General features: G+C 42.8%; 1 protein-coding gene, 1 non-coding gene and 1 pseudogene across 3 annotated transcripts; 1 reads left to right on the forward strand and 2 right to left on the reverse strand.

Moving 5' to 3' along the window:
• Positions 1 to 1,833: 1,833 nt before the first annotated feature.
• LOC145131982 (uncharacterized) lies at positions 1,834 to 2,601 on the reverse strand. Its single transcript, XM_079066624.1, has one exon. It carries the CDS (start codon positions 2,599 to 2,601, stop codon positions 1,834 to 1,836), a length of 768 nt encoding a protein of 255 aa, XP_078922750.1.
• Positions 2,602 to 3,517: 916 nt separating this feature from the next.
• On the forward strand, positions 3,518 to 3,624 carry LOC145135053 (small nucleolar RNA R71). The gene has a single exon (XR_013719534.1). It is a non-coding gene; the product is annotated as a small nucleolar RNA R71 (small nucleolar RNA).
• A 9,669-nt stretch (positions 3,625 to 13,293) lies between these two features.
• On the reverse strand, positions 13,294 to 15,404 carry LOC145131984 (COBRA-like protein 7 pseudogene; annotated as a pseudogene). Its single transcript, XR_013717837.1, has 2 exons — positions 14,900 to 15,404; positions 13,294 to 14,751 (listed from the first exon to the last, which is right to left on the reverse strand). The product of XR_013717837.1 is annotated as a COBRA-like protein 7 pseudogene (transcript).
• Between the last annotated feature and the right edge of the window lie 8,234 nt (positions 15,405 to 23,638).

Consider the following 23,638-nt stretch of genomic DNA (forward strand, 5'->3'; position numbering starts at 1 on the left):
TCTCCTGCTATCACCAGAAGATATTCTTCGGGAAAATCATCTCCAATCTTCTAATTCTTCCAAATGCGGGTTCTCTAATATTGACAAATGATCGGCAGCCACGTTCTCCATTCCCTTTTTTATATCTTATTTCAATATCAAATTATTGTAGAAGTAAGACCCAACGTATCAATCTTGGTTTCGCATCTTGTTTAGCAAATAAATACGTCTTGGACAAGACTAAATATGGTCGGAATTTATCAAAAACATATACCACCGCTAGCAACTCTTTCTCGGTAGTAGTATAGTTTTCTTGAGTCGGGTTCAAAATTTTACTTGCATAATATATAGGTTGAAAATGTTTGTCAATTCTTTGTCCCAAAACGGCTCCTATCGCTAGCCACTAGCATCACACATCAGCTCAAAAGGAAGATTCCAATGTGGGGCTATCATTATAGGAGTAGTGGTCAACCTTTCTTTTAGTAACTGAAATGCTTCATGACATTCTTTAGAGAAATCGAATGGGGCTTCCTTCAAAAGAAGTTGAGTCAAAGGCCTAGTGATCTTTGAGAAGTCTTTAATGAAGCGACGATAAAATCCCGCATGGCCAAGAAAGCTCCTTACCCCTTTTACATTTGTTGGAGGTGGTAACTTAGCTATTGTGTCAACTTTTGCTCTATCTAACTCGATCCCCAACCTTGAAACCTTGTGTCCTAAGACAATCCCTTCCTTTACCATGAAATGGCACTTTTCCCAATTTAGTACTAGGTTTGTCTTCTCGCATCGTGCTAACATTAGATCTAAGTTGGATAAGCAATCTTCAAAAGAGGATCCGAAAACCGAGAAGTCATCGATGAAAACCTCCATAAATTTCTCGATCATGGCATGGAAGATAGCCATCATGCACCTTTGGAATGTAGCAGGTGCATTGCATAACCCAAAAAGCATGCGTCTGTATGCAAAGGTCCCACTTGGGCATGTAAAAGTGGTCTTCTCTTGGTCTTGTGGGTCAATTGGAATTTGAAAATACCCCGAGAAACCATCGAGAAAACAATAGTATAGATGAACGGAAAGCCTTTCTAGCATTTGATCAATAAATGGTAACGGGAAGTGATCCTTGCATGTAGCATCATTAAGCTTTCTGTAGTCGATGCAAATGCGCCACCCGGTTACTGTTCTTGTTGGAATTAACTCGTTATCGTCATTGGTAACCACCGTTATTCCTCCTTTCTTCGGTACCACTTGCACCGGACTTACCCATGGGCTATCAGAGATTGAGTAAATGATCCCAACATCTAATAGTTTAACCACCTCCTTCTTTACCACTTACTGCATATTTGGGTTAAGTCTTCTTTGGCATTGAACTACATGTTTAGCTCCATCTTCTAGGTTAATCTTATGAGAACAATAGGCTGGACTTATCCCTTTGATATCGGTTATCTTCCATGATATGCCCCCTTGTCTTTTCTTTAGTACTCCCACAAGGCTTTCTTTTTCATGTTTAGCTAGATCAGAAGCTATAATTACTGGTTTTTGTTGGCCATCTTCAAGAAATGCATATTCCAGATGACCAGGTAGAATTTTTAGTTCAGGTTTCGTATTCTGTATGCTGAACACGTCGAGTCCAGTTAGGGGACTCGTCGAGTCCCAGGCAAAATTCGCGACTGATCGGGTTTTTTCGAATGGACTTGTCGAGTCGGTGGATGCTACTCGGCGAGTAAGGCTTTCAGCACTTCCGATTAATTCATTATATTCAGCTTCCTCGAGCAATCTCTCTATCTCTATCAGGTCTCTTTCAACTTCAAATTCATCTTCAAAGGTAACGATGAACTTGTTTGGCTTGTCTTCTTTCCATTATTTCATTAATTCTTCCAACATATCAACCGAGAATGCCGTGTCATCACTATACCTTGCATGCTTCATTGCTTGATCAACTCCAAATGTAACTGAATCGTCTCCCACCCGGAGGGTAAGTTTAGAATCTCGCATGTCTACTTTAGCACTCGCGGTGTTGAGGAAGGGTCTTCCAAGTATGATAGGGACTTGAGGGTCCGCTTCCATGTCTAGTACTATAAAGTCCGCAGGGAACACAAACTTATCAACTTTCACCAATAGATCTTCACATATTCCCCTTGGAAATGTAACCGCTTTATTTTCTAAGTGAATTGCCATTCGAATTGGCCTTGGCTCCGGAAGATTTAATTTCTTGAAGAATGAATATGGAATGAGGTTAACACTTGCCCCCGAATCAGCCAATGCATGTATAGTTGCTAAATTTCTGAATTGACAAGGTAATGTCAAACTTCCTGGATCACCCTTTTTCTTAGGTAATTTGTTCAACATGGCAGCTGAACAATTTTCATTTAGGACCACTTTCTTCACCTCTTCCATCTTCTTTCTATTTGTAAGAAGCTCCTTTAGGAATTTGGCATATTTAGGCATTTGTGCAACCGCCTCGATGAATGGCATATTAATTTGAAGGGCCTTTATGTGTTCCAGGAACTTTTGGTAATCAACATCATGCTTTTCTTGTCTGGCTCGAGCTGGAAATGGCAAAGGAGGCTGATACGGTTTAATATGAGGCTTGTTTTTCTGTTCAGGTGGGGGACTCGTCGAGTCCATATCTGAGACTCGGCGAGTTAGATCGGGAATTTGCGATTTTTTAGTTTCTGCTTCTTCCTCTTGCACCAACTTAGGATCTTCTTTCTGAATAGGGGCCGGAGGAGTTATAATCTTCCCACTCCTAGTTGTCACGATGTTTATATGTGCGCCTTTCGGATTGTTTTCGGTATTACTAGGAAGTCCACCCGGCCGTCTCTCATTTATTTGTAATGCAAGTTGGCCCAACTGTTTTTCAACATTGATAATGGAAGCTTGCTAATTCCTAAGTAATGTTGCTTGGTATTTCATCATGATTTGGTGCTCCTTCATTAAGTTTTGTTGCTCCTTAATTGCAGCATTGGTATCGTTGTGCCTTTTCTCGGATGCAGCTGCAAATCTCGTAAGCATATCTTCAAATTCTGACTTCTTTTCTTGCACCGGTTCCTCTTTTTGATAAAAACCTCTTCCTTTTTGCTTATAATTTTCCTCCTTTGCCTTCTTGTACTCTTCATAAGGTAGCCATTCTTTCTTGGGTTTGCGCCAATCATCATCATATCTATCACCGCTCGAGTAACACACTTGTACTTTCCGGTTCCCGTTCTCGTCAAGGTCACAGTCTTTAGTAAGGTGGGGCCCTTTACAGTTTTCACATCCCACTCTAATGGCAGTGATGGATTGGTCCATCTTAGTCATTCTTCTATTCATGCTTTCCAATTTTGCCATCATTGCCGCCATGTCATCCGAAATGGCATTGACCATCCCTCTAGCTGAGTCATTTCTTAGGTTATCATATTCTCTAGAGTGTTTAGAGAATTCTTCAATTAGCCCTTTTATCACTGGGGGTGGCTTTTTTGTGAGTGGTCGTTGCAAATCAAGGAGCTGCCTAGTTGTTACATTAACTCCATCATAGAAAATGGAGACTTCTTGTTGACTGTTTAGATCATGGTGTGGGCAGTTCCTTAGTAGGACTTTGTATCTCTCCCATGCCTCATAAAGTGACTCTCCAGCTTGTTGCTCGAAATTGGCTATGGCTTTCTTCAATTTTGCTATTTTTGAGGGAGGGAAAAATTGATCGATAAATTCCTCATGCATTTTAGTCCAAATAGTAATGGATCCTGGAGGGAGTGATTTCAACCAATCCTTCGCGGCTCCCTTAAATGTGACCGGTAACATACGAAGCAAAACAGTATCACGAGTCACATTAGGAACATTGAAATAGTCGGCTATGTCATTGACCTCGTCAAGATGCTTGTATGCATCTTCGTGATCCTTCACGAAGAATGGGATTTCCTTAAGTTGAGCAAGTATGTGACCCTTAAGTTCAAAGGTGGCAGTTGCGGGAATCGCGGGTTGCACGAGTCCTGGGCCGGTATCGTCACGCATCCTTTTCTTGCATTCGCCCATGGGAACTTCATCGATGTTAGCCATGGTGTTAGCTAGTTCGCCTTCCAAGTCGCTTCCTTCTATGTCAGATTCGCTTCCTTACCTTTCGGTTTCGTACTCGGTGTCTTCCTTCGTGTTGCTGGATTCTCCAACTTTCTGGCCCTTTTTCTTGCTAAAAGCTGATTTGAGGGTCTTAAATGGTGACTTCTTTGGTGTTGAAGATGATTCTACGGGTTTGTTCTTGTCCTTCATAAGAGCTGATTCCGGGTTTGCGAGTGGTGGGATCAACGGTGTTCCTGATCCTCAGGTCATAAAATACCTGAAAGAAAACAAGAAACACTCGTAAAAAGAACAAAAATGAAATAAAAAACGAAACTGAAAAAAATGCCTTGGACTCGTCGAGTAGCTTCGACTGCACTCGGCGAGTTCAAGGTTAAGACAGAAAAAATTTAACAAAAATCCTAAAAACAGAAAAACTTAATACTTAAACCTAATAACTAAATTACTAAAGCAGTAACTTTGTGCAAGATAGATCTCACACAAAGGATCGATAACACTAGCGATTAGAATTAATTTTTGAACCGTTCCCTGGCAATGACGCCAAAAACTTGATGTGCATATAAATGCATTGGTTTTAGTCCTACTTTTAAGATATATTAGACACACAAAGGCAGTGGACCTGTCAATTGGTGGTATAGTTTAGTAAGCAGGGTATCACACACGGGGAACAGTAATTAAACAAATGACTAGACTTATCTAAAACAAGTAATAAAAGTGAAAGGTTTTCTCTAGTTTTACAAGACTAGAAACTTAAACAATTAACTAACACGCAAATTAAGTAGCTAACAGCTAAAGCAAGTAAAAAACAACTAAATTCAATAATAAGAAGACTTCTATTTAGGTTCGATTCATTTACTCCTATGGTTGATTTTATGGCAAGTGCAATGGATTAATTGTTATTGACTACCGATTAAGGTGATTAGGTTCACATTCGTTATTACCAATCCTTAGAAAACAGATAAATTTAAGCAGTGATCAAGTGATTAAACTAATAAATTTCCTAGTTTATTTATTCGGGTTAAATAAGACTTGTAGTTAGCTAATCAAATTACTAATTCAATTAACCTCTTGTTGATGATTTGTCACACAAGCTCACACATTAATTTACCCATTTTCTAGTTAACCCTAGTTTCACGTTCGCTATTCCTAGGCACATAACAATGTTTTCACATAAATCATATGAGATAAACAATTAAGAGATGTTCATACAGCTTAATTACTTGTTAATTAACAGAAAATAGTTGTGGTTAATGCATAAGGTTCTTTAACAAGCTTAATAAAACAAAACTCACCAATATTCAATTAATCCAACCACAAATCAAACCATAGTCATAAATTCATCTACCCTAAACAAAACATATAAGGTTTAGCTGATGATTACAGCAGAAAGTAACTCAAAAACAAGATCTAGTAGTTCACACATGGTTCAAACAAGAGATAAAGTAAAGAGTAAACTTAGATTGCCTTTAATCTCCTTGAAATCGAAGGTTAGGGTCTTCTCCACGAATTCCAGAGCTCCAGATGCACCTTTAGTCGCAAATTAATCCCCAAGGGTTCCAGAGAGGGGTTTGGTTTCGGCAATTGGCTTTAGAAAACAGGGGCTACTTGCCGAGTAGATAACCGACTCACCGAGTCCCCTATTAAAAATCCGTGTAAGGAAACAACTTGTATTTTCTTCGCAAACATTCGCGTGGACTCGTCGAGCAGACATCCAACTCGCCGAGTCCTTCAAGATTTTGACTTTTTTTCTTCTTTCTTCACTTCCCCAGTTCCCGATTGCATTTCCCACTTCTTTTTGCTTCCGAGCACATCTTCTAGACTGAAAATACAATTTAAACATAATTTAGTATCTTTTGTCCATAAATTGCAAGAAATTAGCCAAAAAGTAATAAAATTCTAATCGAAATGTATAGCTAAATATGCACATATCAGACGTTTAAATAGGTCACAAGTCCGGATATTAGGGTTTTAGTCCTGAGCCACGTACACCCCTTGTACTGCTTGGTACGTCCCGCGTACGTGGTGCACACTCGCGACCAACTTCCCTCAGTACGCTAAGCGTACACCTATGTACGCCTAGCGTACGTAGGGACCATTTTGCAAAAAATTCCATTCTAGTGGAAAAAGAGTAATTACCTAAACCTTGATCGTTACAAATCTCCCCCACTTGGACTAGACTTCGTCCTTGAAGTATGCTGAAGCGAATAAGCCTAGGTAATGCTCTCTCATCTCTTCCTCTGACTCCCAAGTCCATTCGGAGCCCCTCCGGTGCTGCCATTACACCTTAACCAGCTTCACCACTTTGTTCTGAAGGGCTTTAGTTTTTCAATCCAAAACTGCAATGGGCTTCTCCACATAGTTCAGGCTCATATCCACTTGAATATCATCCAAAGAAATAACTACAGCCTCATCTGCTACACACTTCTGGAGCTGAGACACGTGGAAGGTGTTATGGATCTGAGAACCTTGCCAACCCGGGCAGAAATCCTGAATGGACCAATAATCGGGGCCCCAACTTTCCCCTCTTCCGAAACCGGATGACACCCTTCCAAGGTGACACCTTCAGCAAAACATAATCTCCCACCTGAAACTCGAGATCCGAACGACGCCGGTCAGCATAAATTTTATGACAGCTATACGCGACTCGCAGCCTGTCGCGTACCTGCTAAATCAACTCGGTACCTGCTAAATCGAACATCGCGGTCTAAGACCACTGATACCGGCACTCCGTTCCTGACCACCTCCTCCCGCACATAAATACTTGCTAATTTTTCGGTCGAGATACTCTCGGAAATCGGAATAAAGTGAGCACTCTTGGACAACCTGTCCATAATAACCCATATAGAATCAACACCGCGCGCCGTCCTGGGCAATTTTGTGATAAAATCCATGGTGATATCCTCCCATTTCCACATGGGGATGAGTAGCGGCTGAACCTTTCCGTGAGGTCTCTGATGCTCGGCTTTAACCTTCCTGCAAGTCAAACACCGCTCAACAAATCACGCAACTTCCCGCTTCATGCACGGCCGCCAATAGCTTAATCTCAAGTCTCGATACATTTTCGTGGCCCCAGGTGGATAGAAAACTTGGACCTATGCGCCTCCTCTAGAATCTTTGCCTCACTCCCCCAAATGTCGGAACCCAAACCCTGCCATACTGAGTCAATAATCCCCGGCTGTCTCGAACAAACAAAGGAATCTGGCCCCTGATCCGCTCGGTCTTCCAATTCTCATTCTTCAATCCCTCTACCTGTGCCCCTTGATCATATCCATCAGAGGTGAGATAACTGTCATCCTCAAGCAAACATCTCGGATCGGAGCACTTGTCGCCTTGCGAATCAAAGCATCAGCCAGTACATTGGCCTTTCTGGAATGATATAAAATCTCGCAGTCATAATCTTTTACCATATCTAACCATCTTCTCTGCCTCATATTCAAATTCTGATGATCCATCAAATATTTCAAACTTTTGTGATCAGTGAAGATGGTGCATCAGACTCCATATAAATAATGCCTCCAAATCTTGAGGACAAACACCACCGCCCCCAATTCCAAGTCATGAGTGGGGTAATTCGTCTCATGAGGCTTCAACTGCCTCGAGGCGTAAGCAATCACATGCCCCCTCTACATCAGAACAACTCCTATAATACCCCGAAAGGTCACACTCTTCTTGGTCAAGCGGGTCAAAGGTATGGCAATCTTGGAGAAATCCTGGATAAATCTCCGATAGTACCCCGCCAAACCTAAGAAACTCCGGATCTCGGATGCGTTCTTCGGAACCTCCCAATGCATCACCACCTCAATCTTGGATGGATCCACCAAGATACCCTCTTGGTTGATGATGTGCCCCAGAAACTGCACCTCACGCAACCAAAACTCGCATTTCGAGAACTTGACATATAGCCTCTCCCTCCTCAAGGTCTCCAACACCTCCCTCAAATGCTGCTGATGTTGCTCCTTGGTCTTAGAATAGACCAAAATATCATAATAAAAATGATCACAGACCGGTCCAACATCGGCCTACAAACCCGGTTTGTGAGATCCATGAACGCCGCTGGAGCATTGGTGAGCCCAAATGGCATCACCACAAACTCGTAATGACCATAACGAGTTCTGAAAGCCGTCTTCGGTATATCCTTATCCCTGATCCTTATCTGATGATACCCCGACCGAAGATCAATCTTGGAAAACCAAGATGCACCCTGAAACTGATCAAATAAGTCACTAATCCTCAGAAGCGGATAACGGTTCTTTACCGTTAGGTTGTTCAGCTCCCGATAATCAATGCACATCCTGTGCGACCCATCATTCTTTTTCACAAATAAGATCGGTGCTCCTCACAGGGAACTGCTCGGACGATTAAATCCCATCGATTGTTATAATTTTGAATACACAATGTAAACGGCTCTATATAAGAATAGGCTGACAATTGTATATTCCATAAACTGAAGCTGAATGTTGTTGCTTGGAATCTTAAAAAAAAATGATTTTCTTTAAAATTTTGTATGATTTTTTATTATTATTATAAGTTTCGAAAACTTCTTGTAACATTAAATACGATTTTTTTTATTAATATGTGAATCACCGGTATATTTTTCAGAACTATAACATGGTCAAAAACTTCTTAAGTAATTCTATAATTTTAGTTGTATATTCAAACTACATATATTTGTTACATAATTATATTATCGCTATATTATTATTTATTTATTGGATTTTTAATCGAAGTATTCAATGATGCCGATTAAAAAGGTTAATATTATTATCAGGTAAAAATTGAAATTAAGATCAAAAGGTAAAATAGAGTTTGTTAAGGTGACTAGATAACAACTTACTCTTTCATCCTTTGTCAAACAAACTTCCCCGGTTTTCTCCACTCACAAACACTCGTATCTTCTTCTCCACCATTGAAGCACTCATCCATCAATTCCATGAAACTTTCTTCCATTGAAGCTTCTTTTAATCCACATGGCCTTAGAGCTCTTCTTGTGGATCATAATCCTACCTCCCTCTTAATTCTTTCCAAAATGCTTCAGTTTTACCATTATCAAGGTAATTCGTTACTACTCTATTAATTTATTATTATTATTATTCCGTTTGCATTCTACATTATTAATGCATGCGTGTTCTTGATCATACTCGCAGTTACACAATGTCGACGGCCTAGAGAAGCCTTATCGTTGATTAGAAACGGCCTAAGCAAGTTCGATATTGTGATAAGTAGTGTAGACTTCTCATCGGATATGAACGGAGTACAGTTTCTTGAGATTATTGGTCGCGAAACCAGTTTGCCTGTCGTTAGTAAGTCATTTTTCTAGTTATTATTTTCATTTACAGAAAATAATCACACTTAATTTCGTTCAATTTCTATCCCTCGCAGTTGTATCTGCAGACGACAGAAAGGATACGATTATCGAGTATGTAAAGAAAGGAGCGTGTGCTTACTTACCAAAACCAGTGAGGATGGAGGATATTCAGTTGCTATGGCAACACGTTGCTCGTAAAGAAGTACTCTGGTTTAGACAGATGAAACAGATTGATAGTACTGTGGAAAATGGCGAGACAGATTCCAATAATTGTGGTGAAGAAAAAGAGTTCTGTGGAAGCTCCGATGGTGGTCCGGTTCTGGTGGATCGCCGGAGAAAAGATAGAGATGAAGAGCAGGATAAGGTCGAACGTAAGAAACAGCGGTTGGTTTGGACGGATGAGCTTCATCAACAATTCGTCGATGCTGTGGAACAACTCGGAAACAATAGTATGAACTCTCACGATCTCTCTTTTATTTAGTCCAAACATGTGTTATATTATCTTCATCAACATTTCTTGTAACGTTTCATTGCCAGATGCTGTCCCGAAGAAGGTATTGGAGCTAATGAACGTTCCTGGGCTCACGAGGGAAAACGTTGCGAGCCATCTACAGGTTCAAAACTGCAAAAAGTTTGTTCGAGTTTTACCAACAGTTTAGCAAGCATTAACATTTTCGTATCTTAATTAATGTTTCAGAAATATAGGTTAAATCTCAAAAAGCAAAGTGGGTATGTGCAAGAAAGTATCCCGGTGCCAAATTCTGTGTCAGGCGTTCCAGTGATCAGACACAACGAGTTGTTTCAAACAACTCAATCGACCACTGAACTACAATCCCCACTTGTGTTGGATCATCAGTACTATATGGATCTTGGAAGCAACTCGATTCTTATACCGAACGATAGGTTTCATGAGCCTAATCATTGTTAAATTGTAAGTATGCAGACGTGCCATGCATGATTGTAATTAAGAGGTTAGATAACTGTTTTTCTATGTTGGCCATTGTTTATGAAGTCATAGCATCGTACAACTGTTAAGATTTATGGAGTTTTGAACAAATTGACAAGTTCCTAAAAGTTCAAGGGCCATAAATGAAACTTTGAAATATTAAACAATTGAATATGAAATGGACGATCCAATTATGGAGCACACCTTTTGAATTCATTTGTTGGACTGTCAAAGTTTTGGACGGCAAATAATTGGACGGTGGAAAAAATTGTCAAACACATGCATGAGAATTATTTTTTCAAACTATGCGGCAATCTTGTGCATATTGCGGCTCACAAATATACCTATATATATGCATGTATGTTTTGAATATTTTGTGTGCAAAAACTTGAGAGAACATCAAGTGTAGAGTGTCAAGCCAATTGTAATCTTGTGAGTTTTAATAAAATTCTCTAGTTGCAGCCCGTGGACGTAGGATTTACACCGAATCCGAACCACGTAAAATCCTTGTGTTCTTTATTGCTTTATTTTCTCGTTTCGTTTGTGAGTGTGTGATAGTGTTTCCGCTGCGTGTACCCTGTCTCAATTCCTAACAATTGGTATCAGAGCCTGGTTAGCGAGGTTTTGGAGGGTACGATCGTTTTTTCTGTCACATACGAGTGTACCTAATTTTTTTTTGTTTGCCGTAATGGCTGAAGACAAGGTTATAATCGAAAGGTTCAATGGTTCTGATTTTAGCTGGTGGAAAATGCAATTAGAAGCATTGCTATGTAAGAAAGACTTGGACGTGGTACTCGGAGACAAACCGGAGAAAATGGAAAAAGCTGCTGAAGATGCGTGGAACTCAAAGGACAAGAAAGCCAAGGCGGTTATTACATTGTCGTTGACGAAGAGCGTTGCTTTCAACATCATGAATGAAACCACGGCGCGTGGTATGATGGAGGCTCTGTCAAATATGTATGAGAAACCATCGGCGGCTAACAAGGTGTTCTTGATGAAGGAGCTGTTCACTACAAGGATGAATGAGGAAGGCTTAGTTACGGTTCACATTAACAAGCTAAATTCAATTCTGTCCAGATTATCATCTGTGGGAATTAAATTTGATAATGAGACTCAAGCTTCGCTGCTACTAGCTTCTCTACCTGATAGCTGGTCCGGAACAGTTACTGCTGTTACAAGTTCCGTGGGGACCAGTGGTATGACTTTTGAAGGGGTTAGAGATTTGGTTCTAGGCGAGGATATCAGACGCAAGAATCAAGGTGGATCTTCCTCTTCTGATTTATTAAATGTCGGAAGAGGTAGAGGGAATAGCAGGAATAGTGGGAGCAGTGGGAGTCGGGGAAAAAGTTCTTCTAGAACTTTGAAGAATGTGAAATGTTGGAACTGTCAAGAAGTGGGACATGTTAAGAGTCAATGTCCAAAGAAAGAATTGAACATTGCTGATGCTGAGAATTTTTCTAGGGATGATGCATTGTTACTCAGTATGGAAAGTTCTGTGGACTCTTGGGTCATGGATTCAGGGGCTTCGTTTCACGCCATGGACAACGGGGAAACGATGGTGAATCTAAAAGAAGGAGATTTTGGGAAGGTACGATTGGCAAATGACGAGATGCTTCAAGTAACGGGCATGGGAGATATTGATCTAGTTACTTCATTAGAAACTACATGGAGCCTGAAGAATGTCAGGGTTATTCCGGAGCTGAAGAAAAAATTGATTTCTGTTGGTCAGCTGGATAAACAAGGACTGGAAGTAAGGTTTCGTGGTGGTAAATGGATGGTGGTCAATGGTAATTCGGTGATTGCTCAAGGTTTGAAGCGTGGGTCATTGTATATGGTTGAGGTACCTGCTGAGGGAAGTATGACCATCCCGATTAAGCAAAACAAAATCTGGTTCGCTAAATCTACTGCTAAGAGAGTTCATTTTGCAAACATGAATTCTGGAGCCAAGGGGATGTTAGCTGAACGAGTCGGAAATTCTAAACCATTCAGGGGATTCTGTGACAGTGGGAGCACGGGGTGTGTCCCGGGTACAGTTACAAAGAGCCGTTGGGTTTTGAAGACTAAGACTGGAAAATTCTCTCTTGTTGGAAGTTTGCAAAGTTTGGAGAGTGTTAGTGGTCCTTGGTGTATCTCTGGATCTGGTGGAGTGTCCAAACCGGTTGAGACAGAGGATGAGTCGGTGGTGGGATTAGCCACGACTGAGTTGGAGCTAGTGGGAGCTTCAACTGGCCCTTCTAGTACTTGAAGATGAGGGGCGGCTGCAATTAGAGAAATCAGACTAAGTTTTAGCTTGTTCTTTGAAACTGGAAGCTTGAAGGACTTGGTTGTTTTTTAAGATTACTGGAGTAATTGAGAGTTGAATGGCGGAGAAAGACTAATTTGTTCAAGTCTCCAAGTGGGAGATTGTTAAGATTTATGGAGTCTTGAACAAATTGACAAGTTCCTAAAACTTCAAGGGCCATAAATGAAACTTGGAAATATTAAACAATTGAATATGAAATGGACAATGCAATTATGGAGCACACCTTTTGAATTCATTTGTTGGACTGTCAAAGTTTTGGACGGCAAATAATTGGACGGTGGAAAAAATTGTCAAACACATGCATGAGAATTATTTTTTCAAACTATGCGGCAATCTTGTGCATATTGCGGCTCACAAATATACCTATATATATGCATGTATGTTTTGCATATTTTGTGTGCAAAAACTTGAGAGAACATCAAGTGTAGAGTGTCAAGCCAATTGTAATCTTGTGAGTTTTAATAAAATTCTATAGTTGCAGCCCGTGGACGTAGGATTTACACCGAATCCGAACCACGTAAAATCCTTGTGTTCTTTATTGTTTTATTTTCTCGTTTCATTTGTGAGTGTGTGATAGTGTTTCCGCTGCGTGTACCCTGTCTCAATTCCTAACAACAACAATCTTCTGTAATCTAATGCACATGATGAGATTTAAAATGTTTAAGTGTAGATTACATAACAGAAGCATTTATCATCGGACTTACAAAAAGAATATTGAAAAACCATCGGAAAAATAATAATGTGTACGTTAGAGCAAACTTTATAGAAAGACCAACAAAACCAGCATAATTAGAACCGAATCAAGGGTGACCATCATCCGCGAACCATGGCTAGAGATGGGAAGAATATCAGGAACCGAGCATTCTTCACCATTGAAATAGACTTTGTCCGGGAACCCATCACCACGTGCCACATTGAGCCCGGGTATGTTCTTCTTTGTGAAAGAAATGACCGATTGTTGTGAACCCGGAACACGTGGGTCCTTCTCTGGTTTACGCCCATCTTTCTCTGCCACAATATAGTTTAGACCCGGTAGACCTTGTAGGAAAATCATGTCACTCGAACCCGTGATCCGGCTACCATTGAACGAGTACACTTCCTCAAATCCTGCCATTGATTTGTTCAACTCCACAGCCGCAAACCAATCGGCAAAACTCGTTTCGCCCCAGTTGAAAATGGTCATTCTTGCGGTCCATCCTTCTTTGAAATCTGATAGTAGGTGCCAGTTGATGCTGACACCACAGTTATCTGCACATGGCAATTGATTCGGCAAAGTCCAATCATTGTCCTTTGCAAAATCAACTGTCAGTTTAGTTCGGTTCTCAAACGGCACCAAAAGTGCGTTTGAAGGAACTAGAAGTGCGGGTGCAGTTGTACTGCATGAATCTGCAGTGTTACACCCGCACGCACAAGTTTTGCAAGGAACTACAGACTTATTGAAAAATGACGAAAAGGAGACACAACATTTCGGGGTATCCGATTTGGCCCGTGTTATGTTGCAAACAACTTGCCAACTAGCAACAGCAGTGGATTCAGAAATAAGCCCAAATGGGTTCGGGAACAAGGTAGGGCTAACCCGTATGGGTTGCCCACATTGGTAGTTAGGGTTCATTGTATCGCTGATTCTCCAATTTTGAGGTGGAGTGAGCTGAGTCCGGTTTATGTCCGGTGGCATCTTGAAAACTTGTATGGTAAAAGCCGAAACCGACTTGCTTGAATCCATCGAAGGGGGTAAGAGGGTCCCATTACGACAACAAAATGGAACCAAGCCTAGCTGTGTGTCGTTTGTTTTGTTAAGCGGAAGGTCTACAATTGTTGGTCTTCGTTCACAATTTAATGCTTCTGAGAAGTCGAGTTCTTTATAGAACTCTCCTTGTCGGCCAAATATACAAGGGTTTGTATCAATAACAGAAGGATACGCCCCTTTCATCGAGTAGATGAATTCATCTCGCATCCAATCCCAACTCAACTGCCAATAGTCAAGGCGGCTGAGGGGATTGTGATTCGAGAGGGTCACTTGTGCCATGTATTCAGTTTCTTTTGAACTGGTTACATCGTACATTATGACGACATCGCCCTCTTGTCGTGTGTCGAATGTCTCTTCTACATTTGTGCCAGGTGTTGTAGGTATTGCATTTGGGTCCTTTTCACAGCATACGTGTGTCTCGTTGTTTGCTGAAAAAAAAAGTTACTTATTTAGACATGTTATGTCACTCACTTATTGATCAATTTGCCTCTTACTATTTATAACTCTTCTTGGGTAAAGTCGCAAATGTACGTTACATTTAAATTGCATAGGAAAAGAGAGGGTTATACTTATAACCTGGAGTAGAAGGTGCAGAACACAAGAACCCATCATTCACGAGATACAAATTCGACGGCAAGGAAACATTTGGTGGCGCAACACCAAATTGGGTGCCGACCAATTGTATGCGAGCCTGCATTTGATTCCAGTCACCGGCGGTCTCAACGGCGGTCTTGAGGTCAGTGGCGGGAAACCCAGCGAAGACAGCACCGGTGGTGACGTTAGCAGGGAGAGAGGTGCCATCAGCAAGAACAGCGTTGGAAGATGAGACTAAGAACTCACGGTGTTGGAACCCTACAAACACCCGCCATGATTTGAGTCGATCAACGCCGGCGTTGGTGAGAGTGAGAGTAGACTGGAAGGTGTAGGGCTGGTTGGTTGTGTTGGTGGCCGTCGGTGGGATTTGGAAGCCGGAGTTGTAGACGTAGGATATAGAAATTCCATTGCAGGTGGGAGATTGGGAAGTGGTTGTGGGGATCGAAACGAAGGCCAAAAGGAGGAAGATGATGAAACCGATGCTCATTTTGAAATTAAACAAGATAAAATAGAAAACAGATGCAGTAAGAGAGATGGGTATATATGTGTATAGGGAAAAGTTTGACTGGTTCAGAGCTTTGTACATGAAAGATGTTTAATTGTTTCAATGCCGGCTATGAGAGGAGAATCAGCCGAGAAGCCAACGGCCGGCCTATTTATGAATAAAATGGATGACACAAACATAAGTAACAGCCAAAAAACATATATAATCATATAAGTGAGGTTGTTTGACCGATTGACGTTTTTTTTTTGTTATATGCATATTAGACCCTCTCATCGACAATATATTACAAATTAAACATATTTTAATACTTCTCAGTAATAATAAAAAACATTATTGCAAATTAACTAATTTACCAACAGTGTCTCAACTTATAGATATATAAAATGCCGCAAACTAGAGAAACTGAAATATATATAAACAAAGGTTTTTTTTTTTAAAACCAAAAGATGTGAGAAAACTTGAAAATTTTTAACCCGCTCATTATTTTTCAAAACCAAAATCATCAATATTAACGAAATGTAGCGTTTAAGTCATATTTATACACAAAAAAAATTGGGCGATTTTTTTAAAAAAATGTTCTCAAGTGCGAATTTGAAATTCGTAAGTTTTCATAAATCTTTAGGTTCATGTGTATATATATATATATATATATATATATATATATATATATATATATATATATATATATATATAGAGAGAGAGAGAGAGAGAGAGAGAGAGAGAGAGAGAGAGAGAGAGAGAGAGAGAGAGAGAGAGAGAGAGAGAGAGAGAGAGAGAGAGAAAAGTTCAAATGAGAATAATTATGAAATCGAGAACAGAGAGAGAGAGAGAGAGAGAAAAGTTCAAATGAGAATAATTATGAAATCGAGAACGCGAAAACACTTGTAAACCACATATTTTACCCACTTATTTTAAAAAAAAAATAAAAAATCCAAACAATATTAAATATTAATTAATTACACTAAAAAAGAAGAAAGTAATTGTGGTTACCATCACCACCTCCACGCAACACCACCCTTCCCACCCACTACTACACACCACCACCCACCACCATCTACCACCCACCACTACTACCACCCAACACCCACCACCATCACCATCACCATCACCATCACCACCACCACCACCACCCACCAAACACCCCACCACCTACCACCCACTAACCACTCCAACTACCCACCAACCACATACCACCGTCCCCACCATCCACAAACAAAAACCACCATTCCACCAACAGCTACCCAACACCCACACTGCACACCACCAACCACCTACCATCACCATTACCCTTCCCACCACTCATCACCACCACCCAACAACCACCATAACCACCACCCACACCAACACCACCCACTAATCACCATCCCTACCATCGCTACCCACCCACTACCCACCACCACCTCCACCTACTACCTACCATTCACTCACCGTTGCCACCACTCACAACCTACCAACCACCCCTACTATGTAACACCCGATTTTTCAGGTAAATTCCTTATTCATTAAGTGTTTATTTATGTTGCATAGAGACCAAGTACGTTGGACGTATGTGAGGTACGTTGGGCGTACCTCGAAGAGCCTTGGACATGGGGTTAGCCCCCCAGGTACGCTAGGCGTACCAATGGTACGTTGGGCGTACGTCAGTCATGGGCAAACCCTAATTTTTAGGGTTTGCACCCTATTTAAACACCTTATGCCCCAAGGCTCTTTCCTTACCAGCCTCCATTGCCTCTTTAGAGCACTATCTCGAAACCCTAACCCATTTCTCAAGAGGTTTACCCTTGTGTGTGTTTTGGTGTGTGTGTGGTGCGTATTGAAGAAAAAGAAGCCTTGTAGAGGAGCATTGAACAAGTTGGAGCTTGTAGATCCAGGGTTTATTCACTCTTTTCATCTTATTGGAGGTATAAAATTAGGAACTTGCTTACCCTATGTCTAGATCTAGTATTGTTTGATATTTTAGCTTACTTTGGTCCCATGAATGAATTCTTGTGAGTAAATGTTACTCTAGAAGTTATGAGATGTTTCTTTTGATGTTTCTGAGGTCCTTATTCCATAAAGTTTGCATCTTGATGGTTGTAGATCAACCATGCATGAGTTAGTGATCATTTGATGGAAGTAGAATGCTAAATCTGGGGTTTCAGTCTCCTTGAGCCATGCAAAGGTATCAAGTTGGTAACTTTATTGTTTAAGACGTCCCTCAAGAGCTAGATCTGAAAGATGGACGTTGGACTTGAAGCATTAAGTGCTTAATGAAGTCTTGGATGGATGGGGCGTACGCCATGCATACATAAGCGTTGAGCGTACACGGCTGAAGCCTTGATCTTCCTTGCTACGAAGCAGTACACCGGTGGTACGTATGTGGTACGCTGAGTATACTCACTAGGGTCCATTTTGGAGGTTTTGGGCCTTAGGTATTGGGCCATTATTAGGCCTTAGGCTTTAGACTATTGTTAGGCCTTTGGACCTTTGGACTTGGGCCATGGATCGAGGGGCCCATTAGAAGAAGGGATAAAATGGTCTTTTACCCCTTGACATGTAAGAGGGTAATTTGAACCACTCATGGGTTAGTACCTTGAGTATTGATTACGGTTAATTGGAATGTTCAGTATGAGGAGCCATAGTAGCTGTAACATCCCAAAAATCGAGACCGAAAATTTTTGTTTTTTAATTATAATACTTAGGAAATTGTTTGAGGAAAACATTACTGATATCATGTCAAACCACAAAACCATAATTACATGTCTCAAAAACCATAATGTCAGAGTACAATCCCAGGGTTCTCAAATGCGGAATCATGTGTGTGCGATGCGCTGCTACCCTGTCGGCTCCTTCCCCTTAGATGAATAGGTACCTGAAACCAAAACTGAAAACTGTAAGCACAAAGCTTAGTGAGTTCCCCCATCATACCACATACCATACAACATACATTCTGCCGGGCAATTCTGGGGTGCCCGACCTACCCATGTCAAGCCATTCTGGGGTGCTGACCTACCCGCGTCAGGCCATTCTGGGGTGCCTGCCTACCCTCCGGTCTATCTCACCCGGTCACGGGGACTATTTCACCCCCTACTACTATCACATAATAACATATCATAATCATGCTGTCAGGCATATCTGGGGTGTCCGACCTACCCTTCGGGCCTAACGACCGAATCGGGGGACTATTCCCCTCCTACTACCACTATCACATAGAACATATCATACTAGCACATAGAACACATCAAGTAATAGCAAACCAGACAATTATCACAAAGACAATCATCTCAACTGTAATCAACTACTAGTGGGTCGGCCTTGGTGCCTTAGACCCACTTCTACTGGTAGGTAACTCACCCCAATGTCGTGTAGTGTCGGCACTGTCCTCGGTATGGAAATCAAATCTTCTCGACTCCTCGACCCCTACACAACATCCTTTATAAGTTTCCATTTCATACTCATAACCCCTACAAGGGTCAACTCAAGTCCAAGTCAAAGTCAAGGTTAAAACCTTGGTCAAAGTCAACTTTGGTCAAAGTCAACATCTGGTTGACTGGACTTGGCGAGTTGGTCCACCAACTCGCCGAGTTCCCATGTCCACCAAAATGCTATCATCCCGTCCCTACTCGTCGAGTCTAGCAAGAGCTCGACGAGTTCGCCTTCAATAACATATTCGACTATCTTCAACCGACTCGCCGAGTTCATCCTTGAATTCATCGATTTCATCTTCATCCATATGAAGGTGTTCACTCTATGACTCACCGAGTTCATCCTTGAACTCGTCGAGTCCGTCTTCATGTGGTTGGGACATTGCCTTGAACTCGCCGAGTTTCTTAGTGAACTCATCGAGTCCTTTGATCTTCAAGTCCATCACAGACCCCTAAAAGGCTAAGTGTTCCTTCCACTCAACGAAAGGCCATTTCCAGAAATCATTTGGGGGAAAACGCGACCCAACTCGCCGAGTCACCCAAGCGACTCGTCGGGTCCCTCTTTCTCCAAAACTATTCAGCCGATTGTAATGGGTCTTAATGCATCAAGACCATAGATCTGACCTCCTAGGGTCCATTTTATACGTAAAGTTCCAATCTTGACGTCCATGCATGGGGTTTTTTTGCTCAAAATCCATAAAAAGAGGTATATAAGAAGCATGGGTCTCCCATGGCCATAAAGTTGGCACCTTTATTCCATGGGAACCCTCAATGATTCCAGATCTGAAATGTAACTCCAAACACACTCATAAAATCTGACTATAACTTCACAACTCATAAAAAAGGGGTAGAAAATAGCCCCAAAACAAGATCTAAGAGATAGATGGTCAAAGTTCAAGCTTTTTACCTTGAATGAACTAAGAATGAAGCAAAACCTCTGGATCCACAAGCCTCCACTTGAACTCCCAAGCTTCCTCCTTCTCTTCCAACTTCAAATGCACACAAAAGTCACCAAAAAGCTCAAAAACACTCAAAATAGGCTTAGGGTTCGAGTTAGGGATTTCTCTGGGTTGGGAGGAACAATGGAGGCTGTGTTGGGGCGTTATAAGTTGTTTAAAAAGGGTGAAAACCCCAAATATTAGGGTTTCATCCAGACAGCTTCTACTCGTCGAGTCAGTCTCCCGACTCGTCGAGTAGGTCATTAAACTTCCCGGTAAATATCGAGTCTACTCGACGAGTTGGCCCTCCAACTCGCCGAGTCCCATAGTAAAACATAGACTTACTTGAATTTAAATACGTACCAGGAACCAGGCGTTACAAATCTCCCCCGCTTATTTTAGACTTCGCCCTCGAAGTCTGCTGCCGAATCCGAAAAAAAGCTCGGGGTAGTGCTCCCTCATCTCGTCCTCCGGCTCCCAGGTCAATTCCGAGCCCTTGCGGTGCTGCCATTGCACCTTCGCCAGCTCCACCCTCTTATTCCTCAGATCCCTCGACTTCCTGTCGAGGATAGCTACTGGCCGCTCAATATAGTTCAGGCTGTCATCCACCTGAATATCCTCCAAAGGCACCACTGCCGAGTCGTCCACCAGTCACTTCTGCAACTGGGAGACGTGAAAAGTACTGTGAATCTGACTGAGTTCGGCTGGCAGATCCAGCCTATATGCCACCTTGCCCACCCGAGCTACAAGCCTGGAAGGTCCAATGTACCTGGGTCCCAACTTAGCCCGCTTTCTGAACCGAATGACGCCTTTCCAAGGCGACACCTTCAGGAGCACCATATCCCCGACCTAGAACTCTAGGTCCGAACGACGCCTATCGACATAACTCTTCTGCCGACTCTGAGCAGTCTGAAGCCTGCTCCAAACCTGCTAGATCCTCTCTGTAGTCTTGAGTACCACTTCGGTACTCCCCATGACCCTTTGGCCAACCTCACCCCAACATACCGGGGTCCTTCACTTCCTTCCGTACAACATCTCGAAGGGAGGTCGGTCGATACTCACATGATAACTATTATTATAGGAAAACTCTTCCAAAGGAAGGTAAGTATCCCAACAACCTCCGAAGTCTAAAACACACGCCCGCAACATATCCTCCAGAGTCTGGATGGTTCGCTCACTCTGACCATCCGTCTGCGGGTGAAAAGCGGTGCTAAAGTGTAGACGAGTACCCAGATCATCGTGAAACTTCTTCCAGAATCTGGAAGTGAACCACACATCTCTGTCAGAAATCACCGAAATTGGCACTCCGTGCCGAGCCACTACCTCTCGAATATAGACATCGGCCAACCTCTCGGCCGAAATGCTCTCCTGAATCAGAATGAAATGGGCGCTCTTGGTCATCCGAACCACGATGACCCAAATCGAATCCACTCCCCGCGCGGTCCTGGGAAGCTTCGTGATGAAATCCATAGTGATATCTTCCCATTTCCACATTGGGATATCCAACGACTGGGTCTTGCCATGGGGCCTCTGATGCTCGGCCTTGACCTTCCTGTAGGTCAGGCATCTCTCAACATACCAAGCTACATCCTGCTTCATGCAGGGCCACCAATAATCAAGACAAAGATCCCTGTACATCTTCGTCGGCCCGGGATGGATGGAAAACCTAGATTTGTGCGCCTCCTCCATCAATACCTGGCGCACACCTCCATGATATGGGACCCACACCCTTCAGTGTCGTGTCAACAATCCACGGCTGTCATAATCGAAGGAGGAAACCTGACCCACAATACGCTCACTCTTACGATGTTCCTCCTTTATAGCCTCCTGCTGGGCCTATCGGATCCGCTCCAATAACGGAGTCATCACTGTCATCCTCAAGCAGATATCTCTGATCGACACTGCCTTGCGGATAAGCGCATCGGCCATGACATTGGCCTTCCCTGGGTGGTAGAGGATCTCACAATCGTAATCCTTCACCACATCTAACCATCGACGCTGTCTCATATTCAGATTTGGCTGATCCATGAGGTACCTCAAACTCTTATGGTCCGTGTAAATAGTACAACGGACCCCATAGAGGTAATGACGCCAAATCTTGAGGGTGAAAACAACTGCCCCAACTCCAAATCGTGCGTCGGATAGTTCGCCTCATGAGGCTTCAACTACCTCGAAGCGTAGGTGATAACATGCCCCCTTTGCATCAATACCGCGCCCAATCCCAAGATGGACGCATCGCAATACACCACAAAATCATCCATGCCCTCCGGTAGGGCTAATATTGGCGCCTCGCATAATCTCTGTCTCAGTGTCTCAAATGCGGCCTGCTGCTCAGGCCCCCAACGAAAGACCACGACTTTCTTGTCAACCGGGTCAAGGGCACAACTATCTTGGACAAGTCCTGAATGAATCTCCGATAATAACCTATCAGTCCCAGGAAGCTCCGAATCTCAGATGGAGACCTCGGAACCTCCCACCTCATCACGGCCTCCACTTTGGCCGGGTCGACTGAAATCCCGTTCTGGTTGACAAGGTGCCCAAGAAACTGCACCACGCGTAACCAAAACTCACACTTGGAGAACTTGGCATACAAGCTCTCCCTCCTCAGAGTCTCCAACACCTCTCGCAAGTGCCCTTCATGCTGCTCCTGCGTCTTGGAATAAACCAAGATATCATCAATGAAAACTATCACAGACCGATCCAACATCAGCCTTCACACGTGATTCATGAGATCCATGAACGCGGCAGGAGCATTGGTTAGCCCGAAAGGCATCACCACGAACTCATAGTGACCATATCGCATCCGAAAAAGCAGTCTTCTGCACATCCTCCTCTCTGACCCTCATCTAATGATAGCCCGAACACAAATCAATCTTGGAGAACCAAGATGCCCCCTGAAGCTGGTCAAAGAGATCATCAATCCTCGGGAGTGGGTAACGGTTCTTCACCGTTACCTTATTCAGCTCTCGGTAATCTATACACATCCGATGCGACCCGTCCTTCTTCTTCACAAATAGAATCGGGGCTCCCCAGGGTGAACTGCTCGGTCTGATGAATCCCTTGTCTAACAGCTCTTGCAGTTGTGTAGACAACTCCTGCATCTTAGGAGGAGCCAACTGATACGGTGCCTTGACTATCGGAGCCGCACCAGGGACTAGGTCGATCCTGAACTCTACCTGCCTCTCCGGAGGTATTCCAGGCAGCTCCTCTGGAAATACATCCGCGTACTCTTGTACCACCGGTACATCACTCACTGTCGCCTTACCCGCCTCTCGGGTATCCAAGACGTAGGCGACATACCCTGCACACCCCTGCTGGAGATAACGCATAGCTCTCGCTGCTGAACATAAAGCTGAGCCACGCTGTAGCCTCTCGCCCTTAATAACCAGCTCTCCCTCACTTGGGGTCATGACTCGGACCAACTGCTGCGCACATTCGATCACTGCCCCATTGGGGCTCAACCAATCCATACCTATAATAACCTCGTTCCCCTACAATGGTATGGGAACCAAGTCTATTGAGTAGCGCTCCTCGAACAACCGCAAGACACAATCCCTGAAAACCTCCGCTACTCGAACTGATCGGTCGTCCGCAATCTCGACCTCTAGAGGGAAATCCAACATGCCCGAAGACTCAGAGAACCTCTTGCTAAGCGCAAGAGAGACAAATGATTGGGTAGCACCCGAATCAAACAACACCTGAACTGGGATACCGTTCACATGGAACGATCCTAAACAAACATATAACATGGCATATCAATATCACAAGTGACATATAATAAAAGCTAGATAGAAGAAATCATACCCGTCACCACATCGGGTGCGGCGCGTGCCTCCTCGGCTGTCAACTGGAAAGCTCGGCTCCTCACCACTGG

Source organism: Lactuca virosa, chromosome 8 (assembly GCF_052849685.1).
Source record: "Lactuca virosa cultivar CGN04683 chromosome 8, Lactuca_virosa_CGN04683_v6, whole genome shotgun sequence".
Taxonomy (NCBI): domain Eukaryota; kingdom Viridiplantae; phylum Streptophyta; class Magnoliopsida; order Asterales; family Asteraceae; genus Lactuca; species Lactuca virosa.

What these genes read in the sequence shown, in the direction of transcription:
- LOC145131982 (XM_079066624.1), bottom strand. Translation starts at nt 2,601, where the DNA reads ATGGACTCGACGAGTCCCCCACCTGAACAGAAAAACAAGCCTCATATT.